The sequence below is a fragment of the Zeus faber genome, assembly GCF_960531495.2.
Source record: "Zeus faber genome assembly, chromosome: 15".
Taxonomy (NCBI): Eukaryota; Metazoa; Chordata; class Actinopteri; order Zeiformes; family Zeidae; genus Zeus; species Zeus faber.
The window spans coordinates 24693847-24716597 of record NC_137194.1 but is presented as its reverse complement, the minus strand read 5'-3'; the positions used below and the strand labels follow the sequence as shown (position 1 = coordinate 24716597).

The 22751-nt window shown below is 47.2% G+C and overlaps 2 protein-coding genes across 4 annotated transcripts in view; one reads left to right on the top strand and one right to left on the bottom strand.

The window, feature by feature from the left end:
- The window catches only part of bcl2l1 (BCL2 like 1), a 28748-nt gene extending 22043 nt beyond the window's left edge, over positions 1-6705 (top strand). The window contains exon 3 of the mRNA XM_080015567.1: positions 2860-6705. Within this exon, the coding sequence (XP_079871693.1) occupies positions 2860-3003 (144 nt within the window). The 3' untranslated portion in view covers positions 3004-6705. The remainder of the gene's footprint in view (positions 1-2859) is intronic.
- A 138-nt stretch (positions 6706-6843) lies between these two features.
- On the bottom strand, positions 6844-11135 carry cox4i2 (cytochrome c oxidase subunit 4I2). 3 transcript variants are annotated; one of them, XM_080015568.1, is made up of 6 exons: positions 10988-11100; positions 10378-10423; positions 8305-8404; positions 7749-7913; positions 7336-7467; positions 6844-7106 (listed from the first exon to the last, which is right to left on the bottom strand). In XM_080015568.1, the coding sequence occupies exons 3-6, from the start codon at positions 8402-8404 to the stop codon at positions 6973-6975; spliced, it is 531 nt and encodes a 176-aa protein (XP_079871694.1). In that variant the 5' UTR covers positions 10378-10423; positions 10988-11100; the 3' UTR covers positions 6844-6972. The 3 variants fall into 3 exon arrangements, with proteins under 3 accessions (XP_079871694.1, XP_079871696.1, XP_079871695.1); XM_080015570.1 differs by having other exon boundaries at positions 10378-10442; positions 10988-11069; XM_080015569.1 differs by lacking the exon at positions 10378-10423 and having other exon boundaries at positions 10988-11135.
- Positions 11136-22751: the final 11616 nt, after the last annotated feature.

The window sequence follows — 22751 nt, the reverse complement described above, 5'->3', positions numbered from 1 at the left end:
ACTTGAGTTTTTTGGTTTTTGTGGTTTCCGATGCGACGGGTGGAAAGTTCCCCCAAGGCCGTGAGCGCACCAGATGTGGGCCGCTTATCAGCAGCGGCGGAGCTGTTGCAACCAGCAGACCTTTACGCAGGGAATCCACCGTATCTTAATGTGGTGTGGGTGGGTGTGTGGGTGGGTGGCCGAGGGGGATTTTGTGCTGTCTCTGCATGGAAAACTATAGTTCCGAAAAGCCGAGACATTGGTATTGGTGAAATGATAATAATAATTTCATTATGACTATCTTGGTCCTCCATACACTTCAGTTCAGCGTCATTGTAACCGCCTGAGACATTTGGTTTCGATAGATAGATAGATAGATAGATAGATAGATAGCAGGGACGCAACGGCACAGTGGGCTTGCGGCTCGGAATGTATCACGGTTTTGGGGCTACGGTAACGGTACCGTTTCGGTATCTTTATATTTAAGAAGAAAATATTTTAAACAATTTAAAAAGGTAAAAGGTGTCAAAATAAATGTTTTTTCAGTTGTCTGCCACAAATAACTAGTGTAACACAGTCTGTATGACTGTGGGGTGGTTAAGGTTAATTGGGTTATTATCATTTTCATATGTTCATCTGATTGGAGCGGATGTGTCCAGGATAGAGGATAATTCAAATATAAATGTTTGTTCATATTTATTTATTTATATATAATATTTAAAATGTGTCACATAAAAAAAAAATTTAATTTAAAAAATGTGTAGAACAGATATGAACAGTATTTTAGTACCGTTGAATCCCTAATAGATAGATACTTTATTTATCCCTGGAGGGAAATTGCAATGTCCCAGCAGCTCGCATCCAAAACAATAGGCAATTATCATAAAAAAAACAATAGAATAAGAATATAAAATGAAAAGTGTCAGTATCTAGGGGAAACAGTGAAATTTACAATAAACCTCACAGCTATCTGTACACAATCAAATATGACAGGATAATGACAAATATCTGACATTTTCTGTTTTAATTTTTAAGCAATCTAAACCTGAAAATTTTCTTGGCAGGATTATGCAATATGGCAAATAAACCAGACTTATTTTTTTTTCATTAAGCAGTATAAACCTTAAAATTTTGAACGGTATACTACTCACAAAAAGTAAGGGATATTCGGCTTTCGGGTGAAATTTCAGGATGAGCCTAAAATACACTATAACCTTTACAGGTGAACTTAATTTGAGCTTCTCTAAACGTTTGAATGCACATGTCCAACTGTTCAATGTTTCAGTACTTTTTGCACAACTTGCTGTTCTCTAACAAGGAGCTGAACGGCAACATTCACAACAGGTGTTTGATCCATGAATCGACCAATACATTTCCTGGTTCAATTACAATTGGTATTTAAACAGTCCTCTTCATCATGCTGTTCACGTTTTGACATCATGAGACCAAGACGACATCTAACAACTGATCAACAGTACCTCGCCACTGCGAGGCTTCAAACAGGATGTTCTCAGAGGGAAGTGGCCACTGAGCTTAGAGTGTCACAGAGTGTCATCAGCAGGTTGCAACAGAGATACAGAGAGACTGGAAGAGTCACAGAAAGGCATAGAAGTGGACGTCCTTTGGCCACATCCCACACTGATGAGCGCTTCATTGTGAACAGTGCCCCGTGGAACCGGATGATGAATGCCACTCAACTCCAGGCACATTTAAGGGAGGTGAGAGGCACCCAAGGGTCACATCAGACCATTTGAAACCGTTTACATCAGTGTGGTCTGCGTGCTAGACGACCTGCAAGGGTACCTGACCACACCACCAGGCACAGGCATCATCGTCTTGCACGGGCCAGGGAGCATTTACGCTGGACGAGGCACCAGTGGGCCTCAGTGCTCTTCTCTGATGAAAGTTGATTCATGTTGAGCAGAAATGATGGCCGCCTACGATGTTGGAGACGTCAAGGAGAGCGCTATGCATCAGCCACTGTTGTCACCAGACGAGCCTTTGGTGGTGGTGGTGTTACAGTGTGGGCAGGTGTGTCTAGTCAATACAGAACTGCCCTACACTTTGTGAATGGTACAGTGACAAGCCCATACTACCTGAATAACATCATTAATCCAGTCATTGTGCCCCTGCCTGAACAACACAGGCCTTAGTTCATCTTCATGGATGACAATGCTCCAGCTCGGCTGCACGAGACAAGGGTACCTCAAATGGAGTGGCCTGCACTTTCTCCAGACCTGAATCCCATAGAAAACCTATGGGATCAGCTGAGTCGCCGTGTAGAGGCTTGTCACTCTGTACCCCAGAACCTCAATAACCTGAGGGCCGCCCTTCAAGAAGAGTGGGGAGCCACGCCTCAGCAGACAATAAGTCGACTTGTGAAACAGCATGAGACTGCGTTTTCAAGCTGTAATTGATGCTCAAGGGGACATGACAAGTTATTGAGACATTGACATTTTTTGTTGTGGTAAACCCACCACTGTTGTTGGCTTTTGTGTCAATAAATTGTTTGAGATGAGGAAATCACCATTGCATGCTTCTACTTAAATGCCCTACTTTCATGATATAATATCACTGTAGTGTGAACTTTTTAAATTTTCAATAAATTTCACCCAAAAGTAAAATATCCCTAACTTTTTGTGAGTAGTGTAAATCTGAGGAATTTCACTCCTAAAACGGAATACTGATGATAAACCTGGAAAAAATAAATAAAGAAAGAAAATGAACAGCAAATTGTTAACAAATTCACACCTGAACACTTCTGGTTGTTGGTACAAATGTTGTATTTACAGCAGAAAACCAGACACACAACCCACATGAACATCCGTTGTAAACCTTTTTCCTTCCACCCCCCCCCCCCCCCCCCCCTCCGTCTCCCAGGAGCAGTTCGTGGAGATCTTCGGCCAGGATGCGGCGGCAGAGAGCCGCAGGTCGCAGGAGAGCTTCAGGAAGTGGCTGCTGGCCGGGATGACCCTGGTGACCGGGGTTGTGGTGGGCTCGTTCATTGCCCAGAAACGCCTCTGAATATCGAGGAGGGAGGGGGCAGAAGAAGAGACGCCGGCCCGGCCGCCCGCCCGCCAAAAATCACCGTCGACTCCCGCGTGCGTCTCCTCCATTCAAATGAAGGATTTTTATTTTATTTTCTGGGGGGGGACTCATGGCTTGCTTGTCTCCTTAACGCCAAGAACCAGATGACTTCTTATTTTATTTTAATTTTTTTGGGTAATTTTATTTGTTTCCCTCTTGCACACGCCCCGCTGTGTACCCAGAGTCCACAGCAGGCGCTGTTTGACCTGAGGAAGAGGTAGAGGAAGAAGAGTGAGCGCCGTTTATGGAACGTTCACTCAGTTCTCACGACGATCCACACAAAGACAGAGGGAGCCCCCCCACCCCCAACACACACACACACACACACAGACCCCCAAACCTTCCCCCTTCATGTATGGACTCCTTTTAACAAGAACTTTGTGTTCACGATACCCTCACCGTTGTTTATTTTCTTTTTGCGCTTGAATAAAAACACAACTGGTTCTGACTGATACGGGAACAATTTGTTTTTGTTTTTAAAGAGTGTTAAGTTCGCCCCTTCTCTATCACAATGTTGCCCCCCCAGGATTGTGTTGTTTGTGCCATACAAAATAAGTTGAAATGGGGTTTTGTAGTTTCCAGCATTTCCAGTCGCCCAAACAGACCCTGGATCCCCCCACAGCACCCCCCACCCCGCACACAGCGATTCTAACACAAATAATTTTGTTGTATTTTATGATGTTATTCTGCCATGTCCTGTTCACGTATCTCAAAAAACCTCCATTTCTAACGCGAAGGAGTCTCTTAAATTTCTGAAGGGTCAGCGTCTCTGTTGCCGCATCGGGTATTTAGTCATGACCCATTTAACGCCCAGACCTCCGTATGACCTTTGGGATTTTATTTTATTTTTTTGCACGGGGGCCTCTTGTCTCAACTTATTTTATTTTTATTTTTTGTTGTTTTTTTTTTTTCTTTGTTTCCCTGCTTAGACATTTTGGCAACGTCCAAAGCCACCATGTGCATCTCAACAGCTACTGTGGAGTGTGTGACAAGGAGCGTCCACGTTCCCGTAGCTCAAGCCGATATTGTAGCAACACGTACAATAGCCCAAAAACACGAAGCTCTGGTCATAGGGGGGAAAAAAAACCCAAAATCATTAAACAGGACTACTAAAAGTATTTTTTTTGTTTGTTTGTTTCTCGTTTTGTTTTTTGAAAGATGTTATTTTCACTGTGTAGTTTGCAATGGCACTCCCAATGGTGTGACGTTGGCAAGAACTAACCCAGGCTGTTTATCTCTCATTTTATTTTCCTAATCAAATATTATCGGTATTATTTTTCCACAAATCCATAACTTTCTGAACCGAAATCCAGAGGGGATAAATGCATCCCATCTACGCTTCACCGCGGTTTATGTAGCAAACTAACGAAGAGGTGAAATGGAGTTGAGGTGTAGTCCGACGGGACGACTAGTTTTTATTTTATTTGTATTCTACAGTCAGCGTGCGTGGTGTGTGAGTGGATGTGTGTGTCCCTGATCGGGGTCCCGTCTCCCTGCTTTACACCCAGATCCCCTCCCCTCCCCTCCCCGACCTCAACCCCGGCCCGAGCCCCCAAGTGAGCGGGGGGCGGTAAAGGGAAAAAAAAAACAACATCCCGGATGGATTTATTTTCTAAACCCAACCCGCCGACCATGGAGTGGAACCTCCACCCCCTTGCTCTGTACCCCCTCCCCCCACCTCCCAGTCTGACACCTCTGCGTTCGTCTCTCCGTGCCTCGGCGTTGTTTCCTCCCGTCGCCGACCGCCATGGTCCCCGGGCTGTCGGAGCGACTAGTCACGTGTGTCAGTCACAGCTGGACCACCCGCTCTGTCGAATACATGCGCACGGACTCATAACTACTGGACACGCACCTGCCTTTCGGTCGACGGAAGCCTCGTCTCTGCTTTTTTAATTTAGCCGCGGCGACGTCACGCTTCCCCTCAGACGACAGCTGGGATTAACTTGTCGGGGGAAGCGCCGAGCTGGCGCTGAATGACAGGAGCTGCTTCTTTCTCGCGCTGGGGGGAGGGTGTGGGGGGGTGACTTCGACCTTGATCTCTTTACAAGTATCACCTCTTCTCTCCTGCCAGGCCCCCCCCCCCCATGGCGAGGGATGGGGCGGCGTGTTGAGCGCCCATCGTATGTTAATTGCACACATTAGTCCCGCCCCCCCCCCACCGGTTTCGCCTGCCTCATTTGCATGTGCCGATCATCAAAACATCTCTCGACGGATCGGAACGGCGTAGGAAGGAGAGCCGAGGTTCAGAATGTCAAAACAGTTCCTCGCCGACACATCCTCCCACACACCCACCTTTTAAAAAGCCTTTAATTATGGTAGTCAACCCGTACGCTCCGGGGCTTGTTGCGCCACATCGCCAGGTTTTTAAGATCACGGTGTCAAACCCAGATATATTCATCAAGGTTTCTGTCCCCCAAACGAGGGGATCTTTTTACTCCTTCATGCACACACACACACGTGCACGTGCTACGCCACCCGTTGATTTGAACACTGCGCTCTCTGCGTTTTGGTCGTGTTTCTACAGCTGAGAAAAAGGATGTAGTCAACACTTTAGTTTGCCTACGCCTTCCCCCGCGTTTCTTTTGAGCGTGTCTCCCTCTCCATGCGGAATCGCCCCCTCTGTTCCTATACCCCACTGGTTTTTTTTGTTTTGGTTTTTTTTTTCTGCCCCGTTCCCAGAACAGTTCTCAACCTGCTAAAACTCTCCACCCTGAAGGATAGTGACCAAAGTCGTCATCCGCCGATCCTCCCTCTATGAGCACACTGTAGCCAAGGTCTGCTCCAATACATTCCAGTACAGTATATCTATTTTTCTAGTGTATGCCCTTCCCACAAGACGCTGGTTGCAGGCTTTTCTCTGCAATTTGGACCCTCACATAAAAAAAAAAAAAAAGACAAGTTCCCTTTGTGTGTGTGTGTGTGTGTGTGTGTGTGTGTGTGTGTGTGTGTGTGTGTGTGTGTGTGTGTGTGTGTGTGTGTGTGTGTGTGTGTGTGTGTGTGTGCGCTCGCTCATGCGTGTGAAGTTCCGTATGGTGAAAGGTTTCGCAAGGCACAGGAGAACAAATCCCAACAGCATTGGCACGACACTATATATACTAGTTATTTAAAGTGATTAGAGTAGCACGCTAGCTTAGTAACATATTTAAGGAAAAACGGAAAAAAGGAAACCTCAATGGCTTTGAAACATTATTTATATTTGGTGTAAAAGGAAAAAAACAACAAAAAAAACGTATCAACGCCCTTTTGAAATGGCCTTAATCTCTTCTATTCGCATTGACGTGAGTTGTTGAATTTCCCCAGCGTCCACGTAGGGTTACGGGACGCTCCTAGACAGGAAAATGCAAACTAGCGACATATTTTAAAATAGTTTTTCCTGTGTATTCTCGTTGGTTAGGGTACAACATTTAAGACAGCTGCAACGAGGCCATATCCGCCGCTCTGGCTGTTGTGTTCAGAATGCCATTGTAATATTATTAATTGTGTTGAAACCAAATAAAAATGAATCTGAATCTGTGGGTTTTTTTTTCTTTTGTTTTTTGTTCTTTTGTTTTCTTCTTTCATTTGAGGTTGAAACCGTGACCGGTTACACACGACCCCCCCCCCCCCCCCCCGCCTCCGCATCTGTTTGATATTCAGGAGATTCCCCGCAGCTGGAAATCCCTCAAAATGCGAGTCACTTTCCCTGCCCAATTTGGTTCTGAGGTCATGCAGAAAAAGGCAGTTAAGAGCGTCTACCATCTGTTTATCGAGGATGAGAACAGAAGTCATCCAGCGACGTGCCTGTAAGACTCTTTATTTGAGCAGCAGAGTAGGATGGACGCGGTTCTATCACCACGACAAGTCGTGAAGGAGGTTGTTAAATATGGCGAGAGCGGAGGAAGTCGCTTTTGGTCCGCATGTCCGTCTCTACTTCCACTGGCCCTTCTCGTAGTCCCATTTGGCGGCGAAGCCCTCGATGGGGTTCACTCTCATGTCCAGCATCCTCTGCAGCTGCTTGGCCTGCCACTCCTCGTCGAAGGTCACGGGGCGCGGGGGGCGGACTGAAAAAAAAAAAAGTTTAAAATAAATAATAAAATAAAAAATTAGGAACGACCGGGCCATGTGTGCGTGCACCGCACAACCGAGATGTTCTGTGTTTAAAGGTGGAAGCTCTCAACGAGCCCCTGGAACTAGAGACGTCACGGTGAGTTCAATGAGAGACCAGTGCTCTCGGACGCGAGAAGTGAGAGGAGTTGCGGGACCCTTACGTCCGATCATCGGAGGAGTTACCGTGGTGCGCCTGCCAGATGACCAGCAGACCGGTTAAACCCATGAAGATGAAGATGCCGCCCACGACGGTCTTCCACTCGGCTGAGGGCCGCCTCATCTCGGGGAAGGTCAGGCAGAACGTCAGCCTGTACACTGAAATAAAGATTGAAACAATTTAGGCCCAGGGTGAACCACCGCTCTCCTGCACAGTAGGATTAGACCCAGTGGTGTGTGTGCGTTATGGGATGTTTGTCGTGCATAATGCATGAAAAAAAGGAGCTATAGGGAATGAGACCGAAGCCACTGAAAGAGCGTGGCACGGTCATATTTATTGCACATACCCACATCCCAAAAGTCAGCTGATAAAAGTCAGAAGAGGTAAAATCAATTGCTGCTGTCTTAAGACCGTCGGACGGAATAAGACGGTGTCTCACAGGCGATCTTCTCCTCCTTGGACAGCTGGGACCAGGGCCCCTGCTCCTTCTGTTTCAGGCTCTTGTCGGAGGCACTGAGGACTTCTTTGTAGGGTCGGTCCGGCAAGGGGGTGTCCAGGCGGTCCCAGTACATAGGACGGGACATGTCCACTGACTCTGCGACATCTGGAGGGAAGGAGGACGGGGGAGAGGTGAGAGGTCATCTGACCGCGGGATGTCCCTCTGCAACGAGGGGCCTCAAGCTCCTGGGGCGGTGAGGTTGGACCACATGGAACATCAAACTGTCCCGCAATCTTTCTGTCGTGTCGTGTCGGAAATGGTGTAACTAGTTTATATAGACGATCATTTTTTATTTTCTCTTTTAATAAATAACACAAGTCCCAAAAAAAACAAGCATCTTGTGTTTATAATGTCTTTTTTTTCTATATATCCTCAAAGCGGAGTTCGATTCCCCCCTACCCCAGGACTCTGGCGCCCTCTACCGGTCCCAGCGCGATGCTTGTTTGAAAAGCCCGTTCGGATGTGTTTGAACCGGGCACCTCCGCGGCGTCCGTACCGTGTCCGCGGCTCGCGGTCCTCGCGGTGCCGAGGGCCAGGGCAGCTGTGACGCGCCGGGCCAGGAGGCTTCCCAGGCGGCCCGAGGTCAGCCGGAGCATCTGGAGGCGGGCGAGCAGGGCATTAGAACGGGGGAAGGGCAGCTGTTTTCCCGAGAAACACCCGTAACAACGTTCCGTCGTGGTCGCCCTCTATCTTCAATAAAAAGGTAGGATTTGCAGAGTACTTTTCCTGAACTTTACTTTCATTAACCTGCATCCCAAAGTTAAAATATATATATATATATAACGAAACGAAACGATAACGAAAGTATATTTTAGTGTTAAAAGTATATTTCTACCCGTTCTATGTGAGTATACTTGTGTAAGTGTATGTCTTGGTATTTCTTGAGTACTCTTATGGAATCATTTTAAAGTGCCCGTCCGTAACATCTGTGTGGGGTGAATTGCACCACAAGTCCCAGAACTCCATTCAAAGCGGTACAACTCCCTCGTCCTTGCTCTAAGGTCTTTGCTCTGAGATCTTGGCTGTTTCTTTTCCCCGAAAGCTTTCATTCGTCTTCTGATCGATGTATGACTTTGTTTTCCTGATCACTTGAGATTTTATAATCCCAGGGCGTTGTTCTGTGGCTGTCAAATGTTCCGAAATCCCAATAGTCAAAAAATATTGTTGGGTTAGAGATGGTTAAGTTTTGGTACAATGTTCGAGATGGTTACGTTTAGGTATAATGTTAGAGATAATTAAGTTTAAGTACAGGGCTAGGTTAGGGTAAGGGTTAGGGTGTCATCCATGTCCAATGGGACATTTTTCGGACTGTTGGGGTTTCGGAATAATGGCATGGCCATAATAACCACAACTGATAAGGCGGTTTATCAACCATTGATACTTTTCTCTTCTTGCGCCTGCCCAATCGGTGCATTCTTGGCAGTAAAGGCAGACCCCGCAATCAACAATGGAAACAGAATATTAAGGAGCACATACTGTACATACTGTAATATTGTTGTTAATGTTTGTTACTATTCACCTTTCACTGTGTTGCTTTTTGTCTTTCATGCACCACCCTACCTTGCTGCACAATGCAATGCAATTTCATCCGGCCTAATAAATAACTTTAGATTTGCTCGCACAGCTAGTAGGGCCGCAACCTCTGGTGCCAATGAGGCAAACCTCTGCACATAAACACAGTCCTAGTTGTTTCTTTGTGATATCATTAACCGATTAACTCAATCACTTTCACCTCCCACTAACCTGCTTAATCCATCAATGTAAACAAAGGTACCAGACTATAAGAGGATGTCTGACAGCTGCTTGACCGCCTAGACCAGGGGGATGAGATTAGGTTGTTGCGTAACTGCTTTTACTATAGATCTGGACTATAATGTAAATATCAGGGTTGCCACAGTTACCGGTGTTACACGGCGCTCGGGCGTACACTGATTTCATTACTTGCCTAATGTCATTTGGATTAAAAATATTATATATATATATATATATATATATATATATATATATATATATATATATATATATATATATATATATATATATATATAAATAAAACACATTTAGTTCATTTTCACGTATCAGCGCCGACATTCATCAAATTTGGTGAAAATACTAGCATTTTATCAATACTTAGTCAGACTCTACAAAACTGAAAGTGTCTGCTTTGTTCGCGCACAGCCGAGTCACACAGTCCTTCACTTCTCACTGGGAGAAGGAGAGAAAGACGGCTCTAGAAGACCTTAGATCAGGTCTCGATCGGGACCCCTCTCCCTCCAAGCGAAATCGCCATGTTTAAATAGTGTTGTGTATCGCCTGTGTTGTCATGAGTTTATCAACAGGTGGGAAACATTCCTCACTAGTATTCCTCATCTCCAAGTATATATTATTTAATAATGCATACTTTATATTGAAAGGTTTTAAGCACCACTGACTTAATTTCAGGTAAACTGATCCCACTTCCACAGCAGGTATTTGACAAAGGCACTGTTCAATGTTGACTGTTCTTTCACACTGTGGATCCAAAGGGCTTATTCACACATATCAAAGGTTGTCTGGATAAATTCCATACCTCTCCTTTGGGGTCAAAATATGACTTGGCTTACTTCTATGATGACCTAGATGGGAAAACACAGACTCACATAGAAATGCAAGTGGGTAAAAATGAAGGAAGTTGGCATTTCGCCCACTTTGGAGCAGTGACTATGGTGGCTCGTCGGTCACGGCCTCTTGTATCACACAAGACTTGGAGTTCAACGGAATTTAGTTTAAATTTTTTCGCAAACACCACGGCGAACCCTCATTCGATATCAAAATAAGCCAAAAATAGCCAGATCGTGCTGCAATCAGTTTTCGCATCCTAATATGGAGTTGCTCATGCATACTTGATAAGAAAACATTGTGAAGAAAAGGCACTCGACTCGGGATATATTGTTCTATTTATTGAGTTATTGTGTCGGTTTCTTCACAACTACAACAATGCAACACGCACAGAACTGCCATAGTAGAAATCGAGCAGCTAGGTCTGCGTGAAGGGTCATGATCATTTCTGCACGTCCGCCACGATCCCCAGAATAGGAGGGGGGGGGGGGGCGTGTTTGCTTCTTCCTCCCCATCTCAGCCTATTTCAAAACAAATGTATCTGTTTAGCTCTGACAGTCCTAGAATGTTCAGATACTCACGGTTGAGTCCCGAGACGGTCGAACGATGGCACAAGAGAGGTGACGGTGTCTACGTTTCTTCTCAGCCGCCGCTCTTATCGCTGTGGCTCTTAGCAGGAACCAACTGGTGGGCGGGTGAGGGAGGGAGGGAGGGAGTGATCCCTAGATTGAGCCAGTGAGAGGGAGGGAACGCAAACAACACTCACCCATGTGATTTTTACTGGCTCGAAGTCGCGCTTTCCGGATCGAGCTGCAAAGGCACCTTGCCCCATTTTTTCTCGCCTCCTACTTCCGTTGATCACCCCCCCCCCCCTCACTCAATGACCTCCTCTCCTTCATCCCATTTTTTTTTTATCCCCCTTCTTTTTACCCTCACTGTTCTGACAGACCGCGGTGAATCGACTGGAATGGAGGAGGGGGCTGTCTCAGATGAGGTCACTTTGGGACACGGGGAGATTTATTTCTCACGGCGTCAAGTTAACGGGGGAGCGTCTGCGTCCCAGAGTGTCTCGTCGTGAGGGCGGGGTAAAGAATTGCCGGTCGTACAGCGGCGAGACAAACAAACTCTCAATAGGCAAACAGAAATTCCGGGTTGGCACCGGGCCACTGAGCTCTTTTGCCCGGCGCCGCAGAGCTTATCTGCGTGCCGCTGCTGTTGCTGGTAGTGATAGGTGTTCCACAGGTCAACCAATAACGAACAGACAATGGACCTGCGCGGGGAGAAGGAGGAGACTCTGAAGTGGGGGGTGGCTTGAGGACAAGCTTTCGTCTGCCATCGGTCCGTCGTGACCCGGCGCTGATGACTGCTTCCTTCAACACACTTAACCCGTTCCTGCACCTGTCGCCATAGTAACGATCTGAACCCTCCCTCACAGTCCAACCTAGTTCTTCTCGACCGGTCTCGAATCTGCCCCCGGTCGCCGAGTCGTGATCCCAAAGTGCTGGAAAGGCGACGAAACGAAAAGTCATTGAATGAAGTGGCTACTGACTAGTTTTATTGAGGCTGCAATGAAATGCAAATAACCCTGAATGGTAGTAATCCAAAAATTAACTGGCGAACCACTGAAATGTTATAAAATAGATATACATATTTGGACGGGGTCAAAATGTACCTTTGACCCAGTTTTGAGCCTGGACCCTCACTTTCTTGATAACTTCTTCTTTCCTCCTTAAGTTAAATAAATATTATACTGTATATAATTTATTATATTAATTTTTGTGTTTTATTTCAAAAACATTTCCTGAGTTGATGACTTTCAATTTGGATTTGGATTTTTTCATTCTGTCGTTCGCACGTGTGTCCACACGATGGCAGTAGTGCATTACCTTTTTGCAATTGTTATTTAGGGAAAGCCTAAATGTAAGACAATTAGGCCAAGAGAGTCTTACAAATATTTTTGGCAGTTGAGTGTGAGTCACAAGCCAAACAAAAGCCAAATGTTTATCTTCCTTTCGCTGGCCCTCGGGATATTTCTGCTTTGAAAGGCAGGGGGACCATTTTTTTTATGTGCCACACGAGTACATTAACAACGCATTGCGACGTATCAGAGCAGGAAAGTGATGCTGAACCATCAAATTCAGATGTTCTTGGTGTACATTATTTTGGATAAAATTCTGAAGAATTAATGGAAGAAGAGGGAGATTAACCGGCTGCGTCTTTGAAGCACATTGGCACTGGGTCTTTCGAGGAGGGGTGCTTCAGCACGGTGCTTGTCACGGCCTTCCTGTTAATATCATTAACGCGACTCGTTTTACCACCGTCCGTGGGGATTCTGCTTTCCTGTTTGAAAAGCCACGAGAAGTGAAGGCCCACAGACACAACTGGCAAGGTCAGGCCTCTCTAAACCTTGCTGGAGTAGGACCCCCATCAGCAGTGAAGCGCTGAATGATCGGACGACAGCCTTTACCGAGTAAATTATTTCCCTTGAACCGCTATTATAAATAGGCTGCCTCCATACACTCGGCTTATAGCCCAGACTGTGTCCGTTAAACATGACCACAACAGCTGTCAGTGCAGCGCCTGCGCAGACAAACACACACACACACACACACACACACACACACACAGTAAGGCACGTGTCCCAGAATTAATAAGTGAAATTATGCCTAACCGTGACGGTGCAAATAAGCCCAAATCCACCCCCAGTAGCACAGACACTCTCTCCTTTATCCTCTTCAGTCTTTCATTGTCCCCGCCACCAAGAAACCCACTTTGACCCCCCCTCGCCCCGTAACCCATTAGACTTGGAGATGCGGGCTCCCATCTCTCCTGGGGAAACATATGCGGTCCATCATTTCTCCTTTTTATCTCCTTTGTTCAGCGCAGCAAAGCGACAGAGATTGAGATGGAGGAGTACATTTAGCCCGGCCATGAGGAGCCCATTCTGCCGTCTCGGCCGGACCGCCGAAAACTCTCCTCCACAGACCGCCAAAGCGTCTCTTTTAGCGATGGATCCCCCAGCCAGATCCCCCGAACGCTCGCTCGATAACGCAGACAGGTAGTCCTGTGCCCGTCCGTGTTTTCGTTTCACGGTATTGACGCTTGTACCGATGAAAGAGGGAGCTTCTGTTTGTCTGAAAAGACAATGCATCTGCGCCTCGTGCTTCATTTTGCACCTTCTAACATGGTAAATGTAGGTCAAGATACGCTGTCATGTGGCAACAGATCTGTCTGTCAACATTTGAAACCGTTTAGAGGGTGTGTGTGTGTGTGTGTGTGTGTGTGGGGGTGGGGGTGGGTGGGTGTGTGGTCTGGTCAGACCTGTAGCTGTCTCTGCCTGCCAGTGCTTAGCCTCTGCATGCTCAGGCTTGCAGGATCTGGCCTTTTCTTGTCCTTCCTGCAGAGCTTGTTCACCTTTTGGCACCCACTACTGTGTGTGTGTGTGTGTGTGTGTGTGTGTGTGTGTGTGTGTGTGTGTGTGTGTGTGTGTGTGTGTGTGTGTGTGTGTGTGTGTGTGTGTGTGTGTGTGTGTGTGTGTGTGTGTGTGTGTGCACCGTGATTGTGGGTGTGCTCACACTTGCACGTGAGGTTGCACTGCTCTATGCCCCCCCCCCCCCCCCCATGCTTTCCACCCCTGAGGCATTATGGGTAAGTGGGTCAGACTCTCATCTCTCCAGGCTGATGTTGCGCCTTCTTTTCTGCTCCACCTTTCATCATCTCCACCCCCCCCCCCCCCCCCCCGATTCCTCTGCCATATTCTGCCACAGTGTGTTATATTGTATTGGGTTGCATTGTGGGTGGGAGCGGGGGGCGTCGTGCCATCACCGTCTCATCAGCCCCCCTTCTTCCAGACAGGAGGATGAAAGGAGGGGGGATCCAGCGCTCGTACATACTGCGATCTCCACACGTGACAGTAGCCACTGTGTGTCTACCACAACGCTCTTTATTTTTAATGAAGTGGAAGCGCAACTCATTCAGCATGCTTACTTCAACACACGGCAAGGGGACATTAGTACTGTCACAAAGGATTTTGGGTAGATTCGTCAGCTTTCTCTCGCGTTCATCCGATAAAGGCCGTGTTTGGTTCATGGAGTGGGCAGACCTAAATGTATTCAGTTGTCATAATCATAAATGGCCATTTAAAAAAAAAAAGTGGATCATCAGGTTGTGGAAGCAGTGGGAGCAGCCCGTGTGACCTGTGACCCGCGCATTCATCCCGACAAACAGAGGCATGGCTTGTTTTCTATAGCGCCGATGCTTTGACCTGGACGATAAGTTCCCTGATAGGCGCTGATGTTCTTTTGTCTTTTGTTGCACTCCATCCCTCCCTCTCTCTCTCTCTCTCTCTCTCTCTCTCTCTCTCATTCTCCCCATCACTGACTTTCTCCATTTATCACAAGTTTTTTTTTTTGTTGTTTTTTTTGTTCTGCTGAGGCATGAATACACTCTTTGTCGCGGTCACATTTTCACAGCATTGAGGTGACTCACCCGGTCGGCAGTGCAGTGTGTGGCATGTTGCCTTCTGCCGCCAATGCCAACCTTGCCCACCAGGGTGCCCGGGAAAAGTAAACAAGGTTAATCGCTGTGCCCTCCAGGCGGGAACAGCCGAACCGCGCCTGCTCCTCGCTGTGAGCGGGGCAACAAGTTCTAATGCACAATTCTTATCCCTCTCCTTCTACCTTGCGGAAAATGAGACCATAAATGCATTTAGTTCATATTTCAGGGATTTAGAGTTGTGCATCATGTGGCCGTAAACGCTGAACGATCGTAGATCACAAATGCCAACGAGCATGTGATTTAAAAGTCATTTTTTTCTTTTTCACGGTGCTTCTTTCTTAACTACATTTCACCCACAACAAAAGCTGATTGATAAACGAAGACGACAACAGAGCGATTCTCGCATTTTATACGTGTCGGGCATTTGTCTGGGTATTCATTCAACCTTATTTCTGTGAACGGTGTCAGTGTTCTGCTGGAGGTCTCTCCGTCGTCCTTCTCTTTTGTCTCCGTTGGTTACTGGGGTAGCGAAGGGAAGAGCCCTTTCTGTCTACAGTGTGTCCCCAAGAGTTCTAAGGCCCCCCCCCCCCCCCGCATCAGTGAGGGTTCTGTTCCCATGATGGATCACCTGCAGACACAGTCCCGTGGGGTCAAGACCTGACGGGACGTGCGGCTCTGTCCTAATCAACTTAATACTAATTAATCTGCGGGACGGCGTCCTCTCCCCTGGCACCTCATCTTTTGTTCGTCCGGTGACAGTTTACTTGAGGAATTCCTTCATATACTTTCTCTGGCTGCGGGTCCTTTGAGGAGAACCGGTGAGAAAGGGAGACGGAGACGGAGAGGTCGACCGCCAAAGGTCGTTCCTGGTCCAAGACGAACAGGAGAGCAGGTTTAACACCCTCATCATCCTCATTTCCTCCATGTGTTGTTCTGCTATTGCTTCAAATCCAGCCCTCAGCAATGGAACACATTAGCTTTCACTGCCATCTCACTGAGAGAGGGCATGGAGGCCTCCAAAAAAATATATGCACCTGCTACGCATTCAGCAGAACCTACCTAAACAGCTAAATATACGTATATCGTGGTCGGCAGGGTTTCTCTCAGAGGACACACAATCACACACACAGAATCCTGCCTATTTGAAGTTCTCTCTCCATCTCCCTGGACACAGACAGAACTGCGCCTCTCTCTGTTTTGATGCCATTTATATTCCAGAAGTGTGTCAGTAAGGGCGAAATTCAACCCACACCTTTTTTTTTCTTTTTTTGACCTGTGCTGTCAGCGGACTTGGCATACAACACAGGGTATTTGTATGCCTTAATGTATTTTCATCGGTAGGATGGGAACCGGTTTTAAGTACTTTATTTGTAGAACTGTGTAGAGGTGGTGATACACGGTGCACGTTGATATTCAGCTCCAGGTTCCGCCGACACCAATATGTGACGCATCGGCTGAAACGCAATATAAACTGTTCCACTTGGCTCGCTGACAGAGTGCATTGGAGAGAGATCTGCGAGGGTGTAATCTAGAAGGCTGTTACCTTGTCATGTTGTTTTTTTCCCCTGCAGCCCTGCGGCACCTAGGCGTGAGAGGAGCTATTCCTCTAATTGTAGAGGCCACGAAACACTCCCTCAAGTTAGCTGGAATTGTGAATGTTTTTGCTGCTTATGCACTGACAAACTGCGCATGTACTCCACTCCCACTGGTTTTGGAATGGGCAGCTCCTTGTGACAGCGGCTTCATGCAAATTTCAACTTTTATGAAGTCTTTTATTCGTACGTCAGGACATTATGATGGTGATTGCGCTGTCGGCTAAGGACAAGTCCGCCAAAGGAAAGATCAGTTATTTGAGAATTGCTTGAGTAGTTCAAGACTAATAAATTGAGACCAACAACTCAAGGCAAATAATTTAAAATCATTCCAGGAACTAAAGTTGTGCATAATATTTATTTTGATGAAAGTCCCTTGATGCCTTATGTAAAGCACTTTAAATTGCCCCTGTGCATGAAATGTGCCTGACAAAAATCCCCTTGCCATTCCATGTTTTGCTCGTTACACCACATTGTAAAAAGAGATAAACAGAACAACAAATTGTGTTATGATGCTCCGTCGTGCTGTTTGATCTATTATCGTGCCACTCTTGACCATATTAAGTTACAGCGGATTATATGCAAGAGTGGGCTTTTCATTACATAATTTTCCTTTCTCCTCCTGTATCCTGGCTTACATAAACATGGCATTGTTGCTATCAGCTTTATGCAACAAGCTCATCTCTCCCTTGCGATGCTATATTATTTGATGCCACTAGTATAATGGAGTGCATTTTTTATTTAAGAATGATGGCTAACTGCGGCATCTAATCACCATAACAGTGATGCTGCCGAGGTGTCAACCACTCGGTGTGCGTTTAGGCAGAGCTTCCAGCAAGACATAATGAACGTGTTTGGTACACCTTCTGTTTCTTTAACGCTTCCAGGACCCAAAATATTCCCTTTTTCTTTTTGGACTTTTGTTTCATCTCGGCTGAGTAGGTTTTCCGGCAAGGTTCTCTGTGGGTGGTACTAGAGGTGAATGATAGTGTACATGTTGGTCGTTTGTTTCCGAGTGTAGGAGGACAGGGGAGCCTCTTTGAAGGTTTAGGAGAAATAACTGCTGATTTAATATTGCAAGGGGGGCGGTTTAGAAGAGAAATGGGTCAAGCAAAGACATATTCTTGGCTGAAGAAGTTGGTTGATGCGTTGGTCGGTTGGTTACACTGTATACAGTACTTGGTTGGTTAAAAGGATTGTGCTGACAGACAGGGGTTGCTAACTCCTAGAATGGATACTTAAATTAAACCTGGACGAAGGACGTACAAGTCGGAGAGAAGTCGCAATTCTAAGGTGGCCTAATATGAAGGAAAATGTCCCAAAGGCCATATGTCCCACAGCTTTCCTCCTGTAACTTGGACAACCATGGGGCTCTACCTACCTACCCACCCACCCACCCACTCACTGTCAACCACCCACTCATTGGAAATGGCTGAATTCCTCCAAATAAGAAGATAAAGTAACGTCTGTGGGAAGAAGAGGGACAAAGTGGAGGAGAGAAATAGATGGGTTAGGAAGAGTAGGACTCAAGCTCTGAACGGGTGGGGGATGTCAGGAGGATGATGGAACCAGAGAGATTATGGGCCTGCTCGTCCCAGAGGCCCTTGCATCAGGGGCCCCATCCCCTGGGCTCTGAACCCTATGTCTGTGAGTTCACCTCCACAATGTGTGTGTGAGTGTGAGTGTGTGTGTGAGTGTGAGTGTGAGTGTGAGTGTGTGAGTGTGTGTGTGTGAGTGTGTGTGTGGGCTTGAAACCCACAAAGCCAGCGTATATAGGTTTTAGATATACAGATACCAAGGCAGTGAGAACGGTGTATTTGTGTAGGCCCCAAAGTGCACTCCAAGGGCAGGGCGTGATGTAATGAAAGTGCATGGTGGTGGTGGTGTGTGTGTTGGGGTAGAGTGACCTCACGGCGAGGAAACAAAGGAAGCCCTCCAGTCGGGGCTCGCGCACATCTGACCTACGACCCACGGCGTCTAGTCGCGCCCTTCCACTCGTTCCTCCCTCCCCTCCATCCAGAGCGTCCTTCTCGGATACCTCTCCTCTCCGTCCGTACCCGCCTTTTCCTCTCTGGGGATGGTCCCTCACTCAGATGGAGGTGTGGGGCCAGCAGCTGGTCGTCAGCAGGGAGACGAGGAGGAAGTGGAAAGGACGGGTGGATGAGGCGTAGACAATAAAAATCCGAAGGACGAAGCGTATGGGGGGGAAATTGATCTTATTTATGAGTTTGGTTTCACCTTTGGCACAGATCTGCACCGTTGTCAGATGGTCTTTCACTCCAGCGGCCCTTTAGGCAGATGTATTTTTAGATTTACTGCCCTTGAATGGGCGGCCTTGAGTCTTTAAGCCCCAAACCCGCACTGGTTTTGGTCTGCCTTCAATTAAATACTGTTAAAATCGGGGACGGCATCTTCTGCCTCATCTTGAAATCTTTAAATGGACTCATTGTATCGATGTTGGGCATCTTTTCACCATTGATGACGGATAAACGTACGTTTTCATCACTCATCACTAGATGCTGGGGCAGCGGCGTCGCAGATAATTTGTCGTCTTGAAGTCGTAGCGATTTAGCTGAGGTCCTCAGCAGGCAACTCCTCATAAGACATATGATGAGGCATCACCAACACTGCGGACGACCAATCGCAAAGGGCTTCAGGGTTCAGAGTTCAGAGGCACGGAAAGTAAATACAGAAATAAAAGCAGCAGCATCATCTTCTTCGTCACCCACCACGCATTTTTCAACATGTAATGCTCACCCCTCGCCCCTCCCCCTATCTCCCGCTCCAATCCCATTCATCTCCGTTGTCTTTGTCCCAGCGGGAGTCTCTGATGTCCCAGAGGGGAACTGCTGCCAAGCGGCGCTAAATCACCATCTGTCTCCAGCTCTGTGATCACCTGACCTGAAATTGTCAACCTTGACCCCAACCCCATACACCCCCGCACGTGCCTGCTGCCCCATTTTACGGCATGCAGGGGGCACACACGGTGGTGGTCGAACCACACACACACAAACACACACAAACACACAAACACACACACACACACACACACACACACACACACACAACCGACACATCTGCCCTATAGCCTGTAGAAAAAGCGCTTGTGACGTGACACGGTGAAGCCTCAGGTTTGGGTTTACGCCCACCGCCATCTTGGAAGGGAAACTTTCTAAATTTGGCGCAGTAGAATGTAGTCTTGGTGCGCAAGACCCTGAAGTCTTACAAATGTATTTCTGACTCAGCGTTTCCTTTTTTTCATTGACTTCCATTCCGTCAGAGATCTAGCGGCCATTAGTCAAGCTGTAGATCGAGGCACCTCCACATCGACTTCAAAACTCGGCCGTAATAGTCTCTTGATCTGCCGCCATATGGACCCTCACATGTCTACATTGTCGCTATCTTGTAAAACTTGTTAACTTTACATAAAATATTGCGACTGATGCACGACATTAGTTGAACCGTTGAACCCAGCATCCTTCACAAGCCCCTTTGGGGGGTGGGGGTGGGGCCTTGTTTTGTTATTCCGAGCCCCTCTTTGGCAGCTTAGCATCTGCTGAAGCCTTTCTCTCTTCACTGTTTCTTCATTCAAATACAGACACACACACACACACACACACACACACACACACACACACACACACACACACACACACACACACACACACACACACACAGGGTTTATGTCTCCCATATGATGTCCTATGCGAGAGACAGAAACGAAGGGAAAATTGTGTTTGTGTCTGTGTGTGTGTGTCTGTGTGTGGACGGTGGGGGGCTTTAATGGTTATGTAAAGGTAAAATAGCTGTCCTAAGGGGGTGCCGGCTGGCTATTTCCTGCCTTTACTTTGCAATAAATGTAGTAACAGATGCACCTTTAATATTATCCCAGCTGGAATGTTGTATACCCAGTAAATAACAGAAAAAACATGTTGGTTAATCCAGTAAGGCCCCGGAGGAATCACCACCACATAGTTAGTTAGTAAAAAAAAAAAAAAGAAAAGCTGTCGACTTTATTTGTGTCTGAGCTCATGCCACAGACGAACTTACTTAGTTTGCAACTGCCTCTTAAACATGCGTGTGTGTCAGTTTTTCCACTTTTCGCAACATTCCAGCGCGCGGAGGTAACAGAGCAGTACACTAGCATTATAAAACCCAGTGGAACGCTGTGGTCGCGTCCCGCTGGAAGCCTCGTCTGCCGCCGACCCCATTTTCTCTCTCTCTCGGCGGCGCTCACGTTTTTCAGCTGCAGCGCCAGGCACGGCCAACCAGACACCCGCGAGTCTGTGCGGTTTGTGTTTCGCTACGAATTGGCAATCCCGCTGCTTTTTTTGGGGGGCGGGGGGATTCACTGCTCCGATTGTCTTGCATCGTTCACATTTCTTTCTATATGTATGTTGCCTAATCTCTATAAATTATGTTTTTGTAGGTTATCGCTGGTACGCCGTCAATGTAGTTCTTGTGAGTGACAGCCTCGCCTCATCTCACCACGTCTGCAGTGTATGACTATTTTTGGCATCCGGGCGAGTTATTATAAGAGTCCACGCGCAGCTTTTTCATAACCAACTATTAAAAGCCACGTAATCTGTATTTACGTGTCGTGATGGATCTATTCCGAGGAAGGACACCCCTAATACGCCGGGGGGGCGGGGGGGGTGTCACATTTTGCGGCATCCCATGAGTGACATGGCAACGCATAATAACAAAGAAAACAAAAAAGAATTTCGGCCAACAATCTCCTTGGGTTGTCGCCGTCCTTGATCGACGCCCAGTCGAGGGGCTCCGCAAATAGCCCAAGACCGGGGAAGGGGAGGTGTGGACGAGGCCGGGGCTGCAGAACGCGACGGCGGCGGGGTCAGCGGAACGGAGCCGGAGGAGCTGCGGAGGAGCTGCGGAGAAGCTGTCAGCGATGACGGAGCGCCCGCGTCCGGCTCCGCTTCGGAATACCAGGAAATCACATGAATAGCCGTGCGGCCCTATGCCTGACAAGTGCAGGGAGATTTAAAAAATGAGCTTTATAATCTTTGTTTACGTTGCCAGATATTAAACATCTTCATCTGCGGCATTTCTTGCTGATTTCCACACTTTCCACTCCAGACTCAACCCCAATCTGCGTCCTCGAGGACTATCCAGGTGCCTCAACTGTCCAAATGCACCGAGTAGAACGAATAACCAGGCTGTAAAGCCGTGTTCTGTATTTTCTCGGCAGTTCACTCGATAGAGAAAATAGTTTTTGTCTAATTTGTCATGCTTAGAGTTGACCCTGTGATCTCACCGTCGTGAGGCATAAACACCGATCCCTTCTCAGAACAAAGGATGCAATACTGCTGACAGCAGAACAGGGGAAAATGTAGAGTTTACTCGATTGACTTCCCCTTGTTTGTGCCAACCCTCACGCCTCCTTCACCTGACAACGAGTTACATTTTAGAGGAGGCTATTTTTAGATCTCGATGCTTTTTCCTGTTTGAGGGCTTATAGGGCGAAACTGTGTGTCACGCACATTGGTCCTGGGATCTGTGTGAAATTGCGTGGAAGTGTGGCCCGAGATACCAGGAACAATCCCCAACAAGCCTGTGATTGACGACACCTAATATCTGCATCGACGATCTATGAAGTGCAGCGCGCTGTCATTGTTTACTGATGTGTCATGCATTCCCTCCACCTTGGCTGTAGGGCTAGACACACACACACACACACACACACAGAACAGGATGTGATGACGCTGCGATTTCCAGGGCCCCCGCAAATGATTTCCGTCTTTCTGAAGTCCATTCGGCCGAGGGTCAGACCGAGACTGGGGTCCGATGAGGTTCCTGAGAGTTAACTGGAAGCCGTTGAAAACATAATCGACCGGACTGACACAGGTGAAACCCTCAACAACAGCCTGCCCACACTGTGAGACATTGGGGCGGGGGGGGTGTCGAGAAATTGTTTTTAATGACTGGAAATGTGTGCGTGTGTCTGTGTGTTTGTGCATGTGTTTGCATGTGTTGCCTTGACGTTGCCTCAAACAAAAGTCATGTACAGTAACCGCGCCGATGTGAGGCCACGGAGCCTCGTAGAAGGAAGTGCACATTACAGTTTCCCCCCCTTTGGCATGAAAAAACCCACAGTCAAGATGGCCAGACAACAAAGCCATGGCTGTCGTGTGAGAATTCTCGCACAAATACTCTTTTCTTTCAAGCCCTTTTGACACTGACCTGTATATTTTTTTTTCTCTACCGGGTCCATCTGGTTTCGGGCTTCGGGTTTGAA